This window comes from Rousettus aegyptiacus, unplaced genomic scaffold (genome assembly GCF_014176215.1).
Source record: "Rousettus aegyptiacus isolate mRouAeg1 unplaced genomic scaffold, mRouAeg1.p scaffold_m13_p_13, whole genome shotgun sequence".
Taxonomy (NCBI): domain Eukaryota; kingdom Metazoa; phylum Chordata; class Mammalia; order Chiroptera; family Pteropodidae; genus Rousettus; species Rousettus aegyptiacus.
Window position 1 is genome coordinate 55,266,483 of NW_023416288.1, and position 14,395 is coordinate 55,280,877.

General features: G+C 38.6%; 1 protein-coding gene across 1 annotated transcript in view; it reads left to right on the forward strand.

Annotated features, from left to right (window-relative positions):
- The window catches only part of PARP12 (poly(ADP-ribose) polymerase family member 12), a 34,343-nt gene that overhangs the window by 13,784 nt on the left and 6,164 nt on the right, over nt 1–14,395 (forward strand). The window contains exons 5-8 of the mRNA XM_036230824.1: nt 220–343; nt 6,125–6,320; nt 8,947–9,088; nt 11,904–12,000. Coding sequence (XP_036086717.1) covers nt 220–343; nt 6,125–6,320; nt 8,947–9,088; nt 11,904–12,000 — 559 coding nt within the window. The remainder of the gene's footprint in view (nt 1–219; nt 344–6,124; nt 6,321–8,946; nt 9,089–11,903; nt 12,001–14,395) is intronic.

Genomic DNA, 14,395 nt, shown 5'->3' on the forward strand with positions numbered 1-14,395 from the left:
ATGTCCTGTTGCAAAGGGAGACAAAAGTGTACATAATAAAATACATAGTATTTCAATATCTAAATGCTTAGATATGACTGTATTACAAAAAAAAGACCCCCCAACAGATTTTCATAATGTTCCCAGGTCAGCAGGCAGCACTACACCTGCTGAGAACCATAGGACTAGGCCATGCTGTCTAATGCCAAGATGTCTTGTTTATATTTTTGTTTTATTTAGATAAATGCAATAGAGTTCATTTCCATTTGCCATATAGATGGCAGTTCTTGGTTGGAGACAAATGGAAGGATTTGGACAACATGGAGTTTATTGAAGAGGCATATAGCAATCCCCAAAAAAACAGGTAGGAAATAATTTCACTTGGGTCTGCTCTTACCTGGTCTTTTCTGTGCAGTATGGGAAGTTTAGACACAGCAGGATTTAGTTTTAATCACACACACACACAAACATTTGGTAAACAGCCTGGTCTGCAGGTGGAAGCTCTGGGCTGGGAATTGGAAGTTAATATTTATACTGGTAGTCGGTGCCTGTGTTTTCCCACCTTCTCTTTTAAGGGAGGATCTGTGGGGAACGAGGTGGCTGTTGGGATTGATCACGTACTTATATCCTCATTGATTAGTATGGAAAAATGAGAGATGATCATTTGAGAAATTTTAGCCTTTGCCTGTGAAGTCGTATGGCTGAACTGCCATTTAGCCTTTAACTTCTTTACTTTTCTAAGTGTGTCCCCCATGTTTTACTTAGTCAGTTCGTAGTAAATGGAGAAGTTCTGGGTAGCCTTATTTTCAAATACTACCATCTTGGATTGAACTTGCTATGGTATGTTGCCACAAAGAGAACTTGAGTCTACTTTTTTTGAGTCTTCTTTTTAAGTAGATAAAATAAATTTGTGCTTAGAGTACAATTATGTACAAATTGCTACTGCAAAGTATGTGAGACAAATTTTTCCCCTAGGAGGATTAAATGGCTCGCAAAACACCCTCCCTCCTTCCCTCTCTTGTTCTGAGGCAAAATGTACACATAGTGAAGCGCATAGATATTAAATGTATAGTTCAGTGAATTTGACAGATGCAGACACTCGTGTAGCCAACAGTGATCTGAGTATAGATAATTTTCCTCACCCTAGCAAGTTTCCTCCTGTCCCCTTCCAGTCAGTGCCCACACCCACAGGCCACCGCTGCCCTGATGACCATTTCCATAGATTAGTCTTGCCCGTTCTTAAACTTCATCTGAATGGAACCGTACATGGATGGGACTGTTGTGTCTAGCATTTTTCTCTCAGCACTCTCCGAGACTCGTCCGGGTCGTCCTGTCTCCTGGCGCGCATGTGCACGGGTGACGTTCGGGGGTGAAACTGCTAGGGTTAGGCTGGGGTTCATCCTCAACTCTGGTGATGTCAAACTGTTTTCCAGGTGACTGCTCCACTTTCCCTCCGCTTTCCACCTCCGTTAACAATCTGTAGTGTCACTTCCTAGTGTTTGATATTATCATCTGCCATCTGAACTTTTCCCAGACTAGGGGTGTAACTTGGTATCTTCGTTTGCATATCCCATGAGATAAGTGTTCCTCCATATGTTTGTTGGCCATTTGTGCTGCTTCTGCTATGAAATGTCTGTTCTAGTAGTTTGCTCATTTTGGTGGGGGCTGGTTGTTGTGGTTTTAGTTATTTAGTTTTAGGAATTTAAAAAAATTTCTTGATATTGAGTGTTTAAAATAAACTCTCCCTGTTAGGTTATGGTATTTTTTACTAAAGAGAAATATTTATTCGTCTTTAGTGTTTTATACTTTTTGTGTCATAAGAAATCCTTTCTTATCCCAAGATCATTAAGAAATTTTCCTGAATTTTCTTTAAAAAGTCTTAAGATTTTAAGGACTGTATTTAATTTTGTCCTGCCTGTGGTAAAGTATGGACCCAGTTTCATTCTTATGCAGATGAATTACCAGTTTTTCCAAAGACCACTTTTTAAAGATGTATTTAAAATTTTAAAAATTGTAAAATATACATAATAAGATGCGTCATAGTAACCATTTTTAAGTGTTGTAAATTTCAGTGGCATTAAGTTCATATACATTGTGCAGCCATCACCATTAACCATTTCCATAAGTTTACTTTTAAACCCAATCAAAACAGAGCTAAATTTGTCACAGTGTTAACACATTTTATAGCTTATTTCCAGACTCAGGAGCCAAATGCTACTATTTTAAAGGAGTCCATCTTTTCTCCACCTATTTTCAATGCCGCCTGTGTCAGGCACCAGTTAGCAAATACTCACCCAAGTCTGTTTCTGGCTGTTTTATTGGTCTGTTTGTATCAATATCAAACTATCTTACCTTGTAGAACATTTTAGTAAGTTTTGACATCTGGCAAGGCAAATCTTGACCTTGGTTTTCTTCATATTGTCTTAGTTGTTTTCGGCCTTTTGCTTCTCTTTAGAAATTTGAAAATCTCAGTTTTCACAAAAAAACTCTGGTTTGACTTCTTAAAATTGAAATTGCATTGACTTGCTGTCAGGGGAGAACTGACATCTTCATGATGCTGAGACTTTCATATATATGATAGCATCTCATTTGTTTAAATTTTCTTTGATATTTTTCAGTATTTCTATAATTTTCTTCATTAAAGTCTCGTATATCTTTTGTTAGATTTTTTTCTTTAGGGATCTGTTAACTTCTTTGCTTAAAATTTTTTTAAAATTTATTTTCCCCTCAGTTTTACAGAGAGAGAACTGACATACAACACTTAAATAAGTTTAAGGTGTACAGCACAGTAACTTGGCGTATGTATATATTGCAAAATGATTACTATAATAAGTTTAGTTAACATCTATCACTTCATATAGTTATAAAAAAAAATTTTATTTCCTTGTGATGAGAACTTTTAGGATCTACTCTCTTAGCAACTTTCAAATATACCATACAGCATTATTAACTAGTTATCATGTTGTACATCCCCAGTAAAAAAAAAAAAAAAAAAAATTATATTTTTGTGTGATATTCCATAGAAATGCAGTTGACTTATATAATCTTGTATTCTGCAACTTTACTATTTTAATTCAGAATCTACTGATAATATATTTGAATCATCTGTATAGGCATCTATTCTAGATCTCTACATAGAAATTAATATAACTGTCAAATAGCACTTTTATTTCTTTTTAATTCTTATACATTTTATTTCTTTTTATTGCCTTATTATAGGATATACAATGCTAAATAGAAGTAGTGATAGCTGAAATATTATTTTTTTTTCTTTTCCCCTACCTTTAAAAGGAGTAACTTTTAAATGTTAAAATGTTACTCAATTAACATGAATAAGTATTTGGAATCTTTGGCCTTGTTAAAGAATTCTAATTTTATTCCTACTGTGTTACGAATTTTTTAAAAATTCCGTACGGAAATTGAATTTTATTGAGTGCTGCTTCTCCATTAATTAGGAGCCCATGTTCTTCATACTTTATTAATGCAGTGAATTACATCAATTTTCTAATGTTAAGTCCATAGCATTCCTGGGCTTAATACACACAGTCACACACTCACTCATCCATCCATCCATCCATTCATTCTCTCTCTTTCTCTCTCTTTCTTTCTCTCTGTCTCTCTCCCTCTTCTTCCCTCCTTCTCCCCCACCTCTCTCCCTCTCCCTTCCTCCCTTTCTCCCTCTCTCCATCTCCTTCTCTCTCCTGGATTTCAGGTACTTTAAGATTTTTGCGTTTATGTTTGAGTAAGATTGGTCTATAATCGTTTCATATTATCTTTGCCTGTTTTTATCGCCAGAAGTTTCTAACCTTATAAAAATGAGATTGGAATGGTTTCTTTTTGTGTTAAAATGTTTTTGGTGAGTTAGAATTACTTTTTCCTGAATTATTGATCATGTGTCTTTAAGAATATAAAGACTTAATGTTTAACTTGTGGGGCTACTGACCCAATTTCTCATAATTGTTATAGGACCAGGTAGGTTTTCTATTTTTCCTTGGGTCAGTTTTGGTAAATTGATGTTTTTTTTTTTCCAGAAGTTTGTTTGTTTTATTTCTTTGCAAATTAATCGTCATAAGGTTGCTTGTGGTATCTTTTACTGTCTGTGGCATCTTGAATTTTGTCCTTTACATTTCTAATTTCTTTTTCCTCTTTTTTTTTCTTTATCAATCTTGCAGAGATTTATTGATTTTACTGATAGTTTTCTATTTTAGAATAACCAACTTTTGTTCTTTTCTGATCTCTTATATTAGATGACCCGTGGTTTATTTTTAAGTGTATTTTAAATTTTGTTAAATTACAATTGAACTGCATTGGTGTCAAAGTATAGACCGAATAATAATAGATACTTTGAATTTTGTTGAGACTTGCTTATTGTGTAGTACATGATTGGTTTTAGTAAAAGTTCTATGTATGCTAAAAATCTTTTGGAAGCAGTGTTAGATGAAGTATATTAATTTTGTGGTTCAGATCTTCTATATCTTTATTAATTTCTTTGCTACTTTATCAGTTACACATAGAAGTATGTTAACCCTATGAATTTGTCAATTTTTCCTTGTAATTCCATCAGTTTTTGTTTTATGTATTAAACTGTTGTAAAGCATATACAAGTTAAAATTTTTTATTTTAATAACTTCAACCTGTTAACATTGTAAAGTGGATACTTTTAATTTCTAGTAATGATTTTTACCTTCAGTCTGTTTTGTTTGATATTGATATAACTATGCCAACTTTCTTTTAGTTACTGTTTTTTTTTTTACTTTCAAAGTTTTTTGTCCTCATATTTTATATTTTGTCCTTTATACTACCTATAAACATAGAACTGAATATTTTTCTTGTTTGTCAATCTTTGTCTTTTAATTAAAAGTTAGTTTATTTTGTATTATGATTACTTATACATTTGAATCAATTTTTATTGTCCATCTTGATTTTTGCTATTGATCTGCTTTTTCTATATTTCTTTTGTCTTTTTTTCCCATTTGATTTTTTTCCCCCTTATCTGCTAGTTTGGGAGCTATGTACTGAAAATCTTATTCTTTTAGTGGTTACTCTGGAAATCTAAACAGGCTCTTTAATGTAACAAACATTAGCAATTTAAGCTAATTTATACTTTTAATCATTCTCTTGAACTATTAAAGAATTATGAATACTTGAATTCTTACTAGTTCCACTCACTTACTATTTAAATGAATTTGGGCAAATTACTTGACTTTCCTATGCCTCATGTGTCAAATAGACAAAATAATAGTTCCTACATCAAAGGATTATTTTGAGAATTAAAGGAATTAATATATATAAAACACTCAAAACAGTGTAGGGCATATAAAATGTGCTATATAAGTGTTGCTTCTGCTCTTTTTTTAATCCCAGAAGTTAGAAATTAGCATTATATAATGTAGTCAGTATTTGCTTTAACTTCTGTATTTATCATTTTGTTTTGTGCTCACCATCTTGGCCATACATTTCCTCATGGATCATGTACCTTCTTCCTTAACTTCATCTCCTAGAAATTGCTTTAGTGAGAGTCTAGTGGCAAATGTGTTTTTTGTTTGTCTGAAGGTATCTTTATTTCATCCTCATCCTTCAAAGATAATTTTATTTGGTATTTTTTTTTCCAACTCTTCAAAGATTATTCCACTGTTCTCTAGCTTCCATTGCTTCTATTTAGAAGACAGCTATAAGTCTGAATGTAGGTATAAGTTTCCTAGGGCTGCCATAACTGATTACCACAACCTTGGTTGGTGACTTTAAACAATAGAAATTTATTCTCTAACAGTTCTGGAGGCTAGAAGTCCAAAATCAAGGTGTCGACAGTCTCACAATAAACATTTAGCATATGTTAACTATTATTATTTTGTCTTCTAAGGATTTCCCATTTTTCCACCTCAGTAGTCCATTTTAAAAATATATTTTAACTAGCATTTTCTAAGTAGTGAAAGGAATGTCATGATAATGAGTTTTCTATGCTACCTCGATTTTGTTATTTTTGTACAGCAAAATTGATCTTGGAAACTTTTTTTTTTTCAATGCGCATCTCACATTTATGTTCATATCTACCAGCTGAGTGTTTAGAAGACCATGGGTGGAAGCTGAGGGGCCTGTGTTCATTTGGCTGGTGGCATTTTCGTGTACCTCTTACATTCTTTTGCAGGATCCTATGTGCTAAGCCGAGCAGTGATCTTCTCATTCCTCTTCTGAACTTTGACTCCATGACAGTTGGCACTGCCCGGGCTCGCCGCCTCTCCACAGCTTCCTCAGTCACCAGACCTCCACACTTCATTCTCACCACTGAGTGGGTGTGGTACTGGACCGATGAATTTGGTACTTGGCAGGAATATGGAAGACAAGTAAGTGTGATGGAAAGAGGGCCAGTGATTCCCTCCTGAGCCTCCATATAGAAGAGCCCTTCTAACATGTGCCCAAAGATTGCTGTGGGGATCAGTGATAGAGCTAAAGATCTCCAGATCTCCCTGCTCACCTCCTTGGGGGAAATTAAACAGACCTAGCTAATTTGGAATTCATTTTTCTGAGCTTTCATCTTTGAACAATTAGGTATCTGTTAGCTCTCATAAGAGCAGTGTGATTAAAAGTTGGAGATCACGTTTTTTCATTGGTTTTGTTAAATGAGGTAGAAGGATGCTTCTCTTACCGTTGAACAGGTAACTCTGGAGCGCATGCCTGTGTGTGCAGGAATGTTTGTGTAGCTCGCTGCCCAATAAATCACTGTTGTTCTAAGCCACCCAGTTTGTGATACTTAGTCGCGGCAGTCATACAGGTATGAGTGACACACCATGTGCCGGTATCAATGCATGTGTGTGGACTCAGTGACATTTGGCTGCATGGTCTTATTTTGACCCCTCAGTGGGTCCATCTCATAGGGCAGCTTGTCCATTTTAGCCCCTCCTTTCCCACATACTTCTGGTGTCACCCCATATTTATATTTCTGTCTTAGTTTTCTGCTAATCGTCAGTTCAGGTAGTTTCCTCTTCTCAGAAAAGCTAAGTTTTTTAATGCCTGAGCTCAGTATGTACTCCCAAATTTTAGATCCAAATTGCTTCCACCTGCACTCATTTCCTAAGGCTGCAGTGACTAAGTATCACAAACTGGGTGGCTTAGAACAACAGTGATTTATTATCTCACATTACTGGAGGCTAGAAATTGAAATCAAGGTGTAGTCAGGGTCATGCTCCCTCTGAAACCTGTAGGGAATTCTTCCTTGCCTCTTGGAGCTTCTGGTGTTTTGCTGGTGATTTTCGGTGTCCTTGGTGTGTAGACAGACACATCGCTCTAGTCAGCTTTCAGCATCGCATAGTGTTCTCCCTTTGTGTGTCTTCATATGGCCATGGCCATCCTCTTATAAGAGCATCAGTCATGTTGGATTAGATGCCCATCTTAACTAATTACATTAATTACGTCTACATTGACCCTATTTCCAAATAAGGTTACATTTTGTGGTACTGGCGGTTAGGACTTCAGTAGGTCTTTAACCTAATCTTGTATGTAAAAGAATTACTGTACTTGGTCCACTGAAGCTTTCTGCATTAAACTTGCCATCCCTGAGGTATTGGGCTCCAGGAAGCATTATCCCAACCAGCATCCTTTTTGAATTATCCTCAACAGGCTTCTCATGTTAGTGTACCTTTTCTATTTTTCCCCTTTCCTATGATTGCCTTTGCCTTGCTCTAAAAGCCCCACAGTTACCTTCATCTTCTTGTACCTGAACAAACCCATCCATCTGGTTGGAAGGAAAGGACCCTGCCCCCTGCCCTCTGCATTTATTCCTCTACTCAACAGAATCTGACTTCTGTTCCCGTTACTCGTTCATCTGGTCACTATTCCTGGAGCACCTGCAGGAAGTGGGACCCGGTCAGGCATAGGCCTCACAGTTCTGTAGACCCCAGCAGAGGGCTCAGGTGCCGAGTCCCATGGCATTTCCAGCCTTCACCCAGCTTCTTGCCCACTCCCTCCTCACTCTCCTGACATTCTTGCTTCTATCCTGTGCCCTTCATGGGCTGCTTTTCCACTCCCCTTAGTGAATGTTGTGGTTTCCTGGGGTCCAGCCCACACCCCCGTTCTTTCCACTGGTGTGTTTGCACTGGTTGATCACACCGATTCTTCCAACAGTGGTGGCCACCTCAAGTGAGCTCTCTATCTCTGTCTCTAGACCAGATTCATCTTCGAATGTCAGACTTGTGTGTGTCCAAATACCCACCTGATATTTCTGCAGCACTTTTGCTTTTTGTTTCAGGCACTGTGCTGAGTGCTCTGCATGCCTCGTTTTAATTAGTTTCCAGCCCTTTGAGGGTGGTATGAGGATGGCATACTATTGTATAACAGTATGAGTATGATTTAAATATTATTATCTGTTATGAAATTGAGATAATTGACATTCAGAGAGATTAAGTTGCCAAGGTTATAGAGTAAACAGGTTGGGGCCAGAATTCACAGTCAGTCCATCCCAAAATATCAGCTATCCCTTAGGTAATTGGAATGAGGAAGATGGATCGGAATGGATAATTGGAAAAATAGAAGAGTTTTCTAAGGGACCGGAAAAGGCAAATGAAGACTGCCCTCTGATTAGAGGACGGTAGGAACAAGACTAGATGGAGAAGGGGCAGAGCTGCTCAGGCCATCAAATCTGGTAGCACTCGAGAATTCACTGCCGATGTTTCACCTTCGTTTGAATGCTTGTGTCATTCGTTATGAGTAATTGAATACCCTCTCTCCACTGCTCCCATCGCAGTTATCCTGATGTAGCGACGCCCATGTTTGCAAGCTTCTTTTTTCCCAGGCGGCTTTTAAGAGGCAGTTGTGTTGTTTCTATTCAGTGCCTCCCTCTCCTGCCACCCTGCTCCGTCCTCTGCCTCCTCCATGACATGAGTACCACTGTGGGCATGGTGAGGATAGCACCCAGTGTGTCTTCATCATCTTAGGTTCTGGCTTTCAAGAAGTGTCTGGTATTTTCCCTTGCAGGGCATGGAGCACCCCGTGGCCACTGTCAGCAACAGCGATTTGGAGAAGGCCTACCTAGCGTACTGTGCCTCAGGGTCTGATCCCCAGGCAGCTACTCTGAAGTTCGAGGCGGGAAAGCACAAATACGTGTTAGACTTCAAAGGTACTTCCCGACCCCACTGCCCGCACCCAGCAGGGCCTGGCCATCTGTTGGCTGTGCCATTTCCACATTAACCCTGGAAGAGCTCTCTGTACACGTTGAGGGCCAGGAAAGAAAAGAAAGGGTGGTCTCATCTCCTGAAGTGCTGCCCATCTAGAAGGGGAGACAGACCTGTAAACAGATGATGCCCGCCCAGTGGGCTTGAGGAGAGGTGCCGTAGGGGATGAAGAGAGATGACCCCGAGGAGGGAAAAGCTGGCACGTGCGCAGTGGCGGTTGTCCTGTTGGCCATGGTCAAGTTCCTCTGCGTCTGAGGATTAACCTTAGTCCCTGACAAGTGTCACGGTGGTTCTGCCACGCAGCTTTGCCTCACACTCCCTGGTGTGGTAACGTTAATATCTTCTGTTCTCTAGGTGCCTTCGGCATAGAGGGGCTGCCAGGCTAACAAACATGGTAGACATGCACGTTAATTAAAAGTCACTGGGAAGCAAATTTTTGTGCGCTCATGGTGTCCTAAAACTGGGCTGTAAGTGACTTGTCCCAGTTGCCTTGACAGTCAGAGGCAGACCAGACACCTTTTGGCCTTCCAGTGGCCTATTGTGAGGAGTTTTTTTTTTTTTTTTTTTTTTTTTAGGTTTTAGTTTTTCTATAACTTCTTAGGCCATTTCCACATGAATTTATCAGTCCAGCATTGTTCAATGTAGTTTTGCCTTTAAATTCACATCTCAATCCTTCTGAATGTTTAGCATTTTTAAAGGGAGTTGAGTGGGACTTCCCTTTAAGCACAGTTTACTGTTTTCTCTATTTTTATGGACCTTCATTCTCTGCGGAGGGCATTAAAGTGTCTTTAGTGAATTACCCTAAATCCACTCTTCCTGCATGCTTTTAGCTAGTTGTTGCTTGTGGTTTTGTAGCAGTTGTAGTTTTACTCAAGGAAGAATTGCTGCTGCCTCCACAGGCTCTTTCAGAGATCCTAAATGTTTCTTCTGCTCTTCAGTGAGAACTGCTTCCCAGATTCTACTGTCTGCTGGAAAGCAGTGGTCACACATGAGGTGGTTTGCAGTCCAGTCTGATAAATACAGTGCAATAAAGGGGACAGTTAAATATACAAAATAACAAGTCAGGATTGCCCTGATGATCAGATCACGTCTATATAACTAGCACTCAACTGACTGCTGCTAACAACAGTTTAAAATATTTGTTCAAATATTTGGGGACTTTCAAATAAACTGAAAATGTCAGCTGCAATCTTGATCACGCTCAACCCTACTAGGCAGCACCCTCAGAGGACAGAACAGAGAGTCCGGTGAGGGTAGAGAAGAGCACACGCATGCACTTGACTACAGACTAGGAGAAAGCATGTTTACTGCAGACCGACCTAGGCTCGCCTGAGTGGGCACAATTCTTTTTCCGTTGGTAGCTGACAGTAGTCACAGAAGAAGTTTGAGGTGAGTTCATTTCTCTCCTCACAACCTCACTGCTAGATATAAAGAAAGCAAATCTCAGACCTAAATCTGCCACTCACATTTATTAATTAGATATTTATTAGAAAGTACACCTAGGAAACACACATACCGCAGGCCAGATGACTTGTTCCGTAGGATTGGGGATGACTCAGCTTTGTCATTTTAGGGACTCTTGTTTCAAAAGAGTCACTCAAGGTAAGTGCCAAGTTTCCAGAGGTCGAATTCTGACATCTGTTAGCTGGCATCAGTCAGGCAGAATCCTCAAGGTTAGGGCTTGCTTAGCGACTAAGCCTCTTTAAGGGTAAATTAAGGAAAATGCCTTACTTTACCCTGTCCAAGGGATGGTAGGGAACAGGTCTCACGTATATTAATCCAGTCCACATGTCTTGAATAACTTAATTTTGCCACTGAAAGCCCATTGGAAATTCGTCATAATGTCAGTCAACAGGCCAGTAAAAACCCATGCAGCATGCTGATTAGCTAGCAGAGTATTGATGGAAGGTTGACTGGTGAGTAGCAGAAGGGGTTGTGGTAGCTGGGTCTGGATCATGGAATGCTGATTAAAATGTGGGAGACCCCCACACCCACCCCCCAGGAGTGCCTGATTTTGACCTGGGCTGTAGCGCAGGGAACACACACCTCAAATGCAGTCAGGTAAGTTAAAGGCATCTGAAAATTAATATCAAAATGTTTTTTAAATGAAAACAATTATCTTTTTACTCTTAAATGCAGAAAATAAGACTTGACAAGATTTTCCTGATGAGTGGAGACATGTAATCTAACTTATAGGTGTTGGTGGTTTTTTGACTCAACGGACAGTGTCCACCCTCAGGATGAATCTGAGGATCCTGGGGTGGGAATGGGGGCAAGAAATGTGTTTATTAAAGACGGTATGGCTTTAAAAATGGTTAAGAAACACTGCTATAGACTGTTTCCTTAAAATAAGAAAGTCATAAGAGTAAAATTATTATATTCTAAATCCCACTGGTTCAAGATTTCTAATTTGGTCTCAGGCTGGGATGAAGCTTTTTTTTTATCCAGACTGGGAAAAATTACTAAGCAAAATAATAGTTTAAACTAGATTGGAAGGAACAATTTAAAAGCACTCATGTGTAATTGATATGTCAATTACTAATCATTCATCTATTCATTAAATCCAGTCTCCTAAGGATTCCTATTTCTTTATGAATATTTGAAATGAGTAAAGCTGCCTTATTTTTAACACACTGATTCTGGGCTTTACATGTTTGGATTAGCTTTCCAACCCATTTGATAGGTTTATAAAACATGGCCATCCTCTGCTCTGTGTGTGTGTGTGTACACACATATATATGTATGTAAATTTTTTTTCAGCCTTTGTTCAGAAAAACCTGGTCTATGGCACAGTCAGAAAGGTTTGTCGGAGACCCAGATACGTATCCCCTCAGGATGTGAAGGTGAAGCAAACTTGGTAAGTGGCATTTGGGGAACTTGGTGCTTGGTGTGTATCAGGGCATACTCCGCAGGGTACAGAAAACCTCCTTTGGCAAAAGCATTGAGGCGGCGTACTGGTTGTATAACTGAATGCCCCAGCACTTTCTGTGCCTTGGCCTTTGGTCTTTTCAGTCTTTTGCTGTTATGAATGTAACGCCACAAACGGTGATCTAGTGTACGTGGTGTTTCATATTGGTGGAGGTGACTCATCAGGTTAGAGTCCTAGAAGGTCAGTGCACGTTCCTCTTCATGGGTCGAACCAGTATGCGCTTACCCCAGAATGCATGAGGCGCCAGCTTCCCTCAGCCTTGCCAACAGAGCGGGTCATCACGGTCTTAGATGGTTGCCATCCTCATAGGCGGGAAAGAGTGTGTCAGTGTATTTTAATTTGCTTTCTCTTATAAGTTAGGCTTACTGTTTTTTCCTAACATACAAGGGCCATTTGCCTTTCTTGTTCTGTAGACTGTTTGTCTTTATTTTTCTATCAGCCTTTTGGTATTTTTCCTAAATGTAAGAGCCTTTTATTTATTAGAGCGATCAGCCCTTGGTTATAAAAGTTACAAATATTTTCTCTTGATTTGTCTTTTGACTTTATTTATGAAATATTTTGCCAGGCAGAAATATTTATTTTTTATTTTTATTTTTTATTTTATTGTATCTGTTCTGTGTGTTGCTCCTGGATTTAGAATTTTGCTTAACTAAAATTCTTTCCTTCTCCAGAGTCTACCCTAGGCACAGTTTGGAAAAATCTGTCTTCTTTCTGGAAAAAAAGAGACTAGATCTCTTTTGTTGTCATTCTGACTTAGTCTTCAGGGGTCCACACGCAGTTGTCACACATCAGAAATAAAAGTGATTATTTTGGTCAAATTCAGACTAAGATTTGAGCGGTTCAGGATCTGCCTCCTCTGTCACCCTGAGAGTCACGTGTGTTGTTGCAGTGAAGTGCATGGTTCTTCCTCTGACCCGTGTGGCAGGAGCTGGTTGTCAGACCTGCAGCAGACAAGTCTGCTTGGGCCTCTGTGGCCAGCTGGAATTCTTAGGGAGGGTCACTTTCAGAAACAACTTTTCTATGTACACAGTTAATAGGGTCACAGAATATGATCTCCATGTTTAGAAATTATAATATAGGAGTTTAATGGAAGTTCATAATGGCATTTACATATCAGGTGTCTGGTTTAGTTCCTTACTATCCTTCCATATGATTGGGTCATATTTTTTCTCTGATTATCTTCTTTTGGATAAGTTTTGTCATTTTGTTTTTCCCTACTACTTAGTGTTTTTGTTTTTTGTTTTTGTTTTGTTTTTTAGGCTACACTAGAAATTACATGTGTTCTTAGGTATAAGTTGGTTGGTCAGTATCTTTGCCTTCCTATCAGCCGATATTAGGACCTTCATGTATATCATTCCGTTTACCTTCCTCTAACAAAATTTTTTAACTTCATAAGGCACTGTTATTTAACACTGTGAATGTTTCATTAAATTTACTCACATTTTACAAATTTTGTCTTTTTAAATTTCCTTAGATTAAATGTTAGAAAATTGTGTTTTGTTTGTTTGAATATAGCTTTACTTTGCCCTCAAAATCTTGAAAGATACTTTCACTGGGTATAGAATTTTCGATTGTGGTTGTTTTCTCTTAGAAGACCATTAACATCACTCACTGTCCTCTTGTTTCAATTGCCACTTTTGAGGAATCAGCTGTCAGTCAAACTGACACTTCTTTGCCTAAATCCCCCTTTTTCCCCTCTGGCTACTTTTATCTGTTTGTCTTGGTGTTATAAACTCTCCCTAGGGCATGTCAGGATATGTATTTTTAATTATCCTGTTGCAGTTTCTTTGGGCTTTTTAAACTTGTGAGTCGGTCAATCTCATTAGTTCTGCTTGAAGATTGCCCCCACCCTGTTCTTTCTCCTCTCTTTGGCTAGATTCAGGCGTTCTCACTCTTTTCCACATCTTACCTTATTCCCCATATTTTTCATCTCCTTATTGCTCTGGGCCACATTCTGGAGAATTTCATTTCTCATCTTTTGGCTTACTCATTCTCACTTCAGATCATCTAATCTAGTATGCCTGTCCATTGAACTTTTACTATCAAGGATTGTGTTTTTTATTTCTAGAAGTTCTGTTTGGTCCTTTTTCAGATCTTCTAGGTCCTGTTCTTGCATATGTTTTTAGTTTGTCTTTTATTTCTTTAAGAAACATGGAAAGAATAGTTGTCTTATACTGTGCCTGATAATTTCAGCAACATAAGTCTCTGTGGGTCTGATTCTTGCTTGTGGGATTTGCTTAGTTATTTTTAAACTGTGCCATTTCCCTAGGAATGTTATTTGTGGGAGTTCTTTGAGGCTCAGAATGAAGGTCTCATGCCAGCA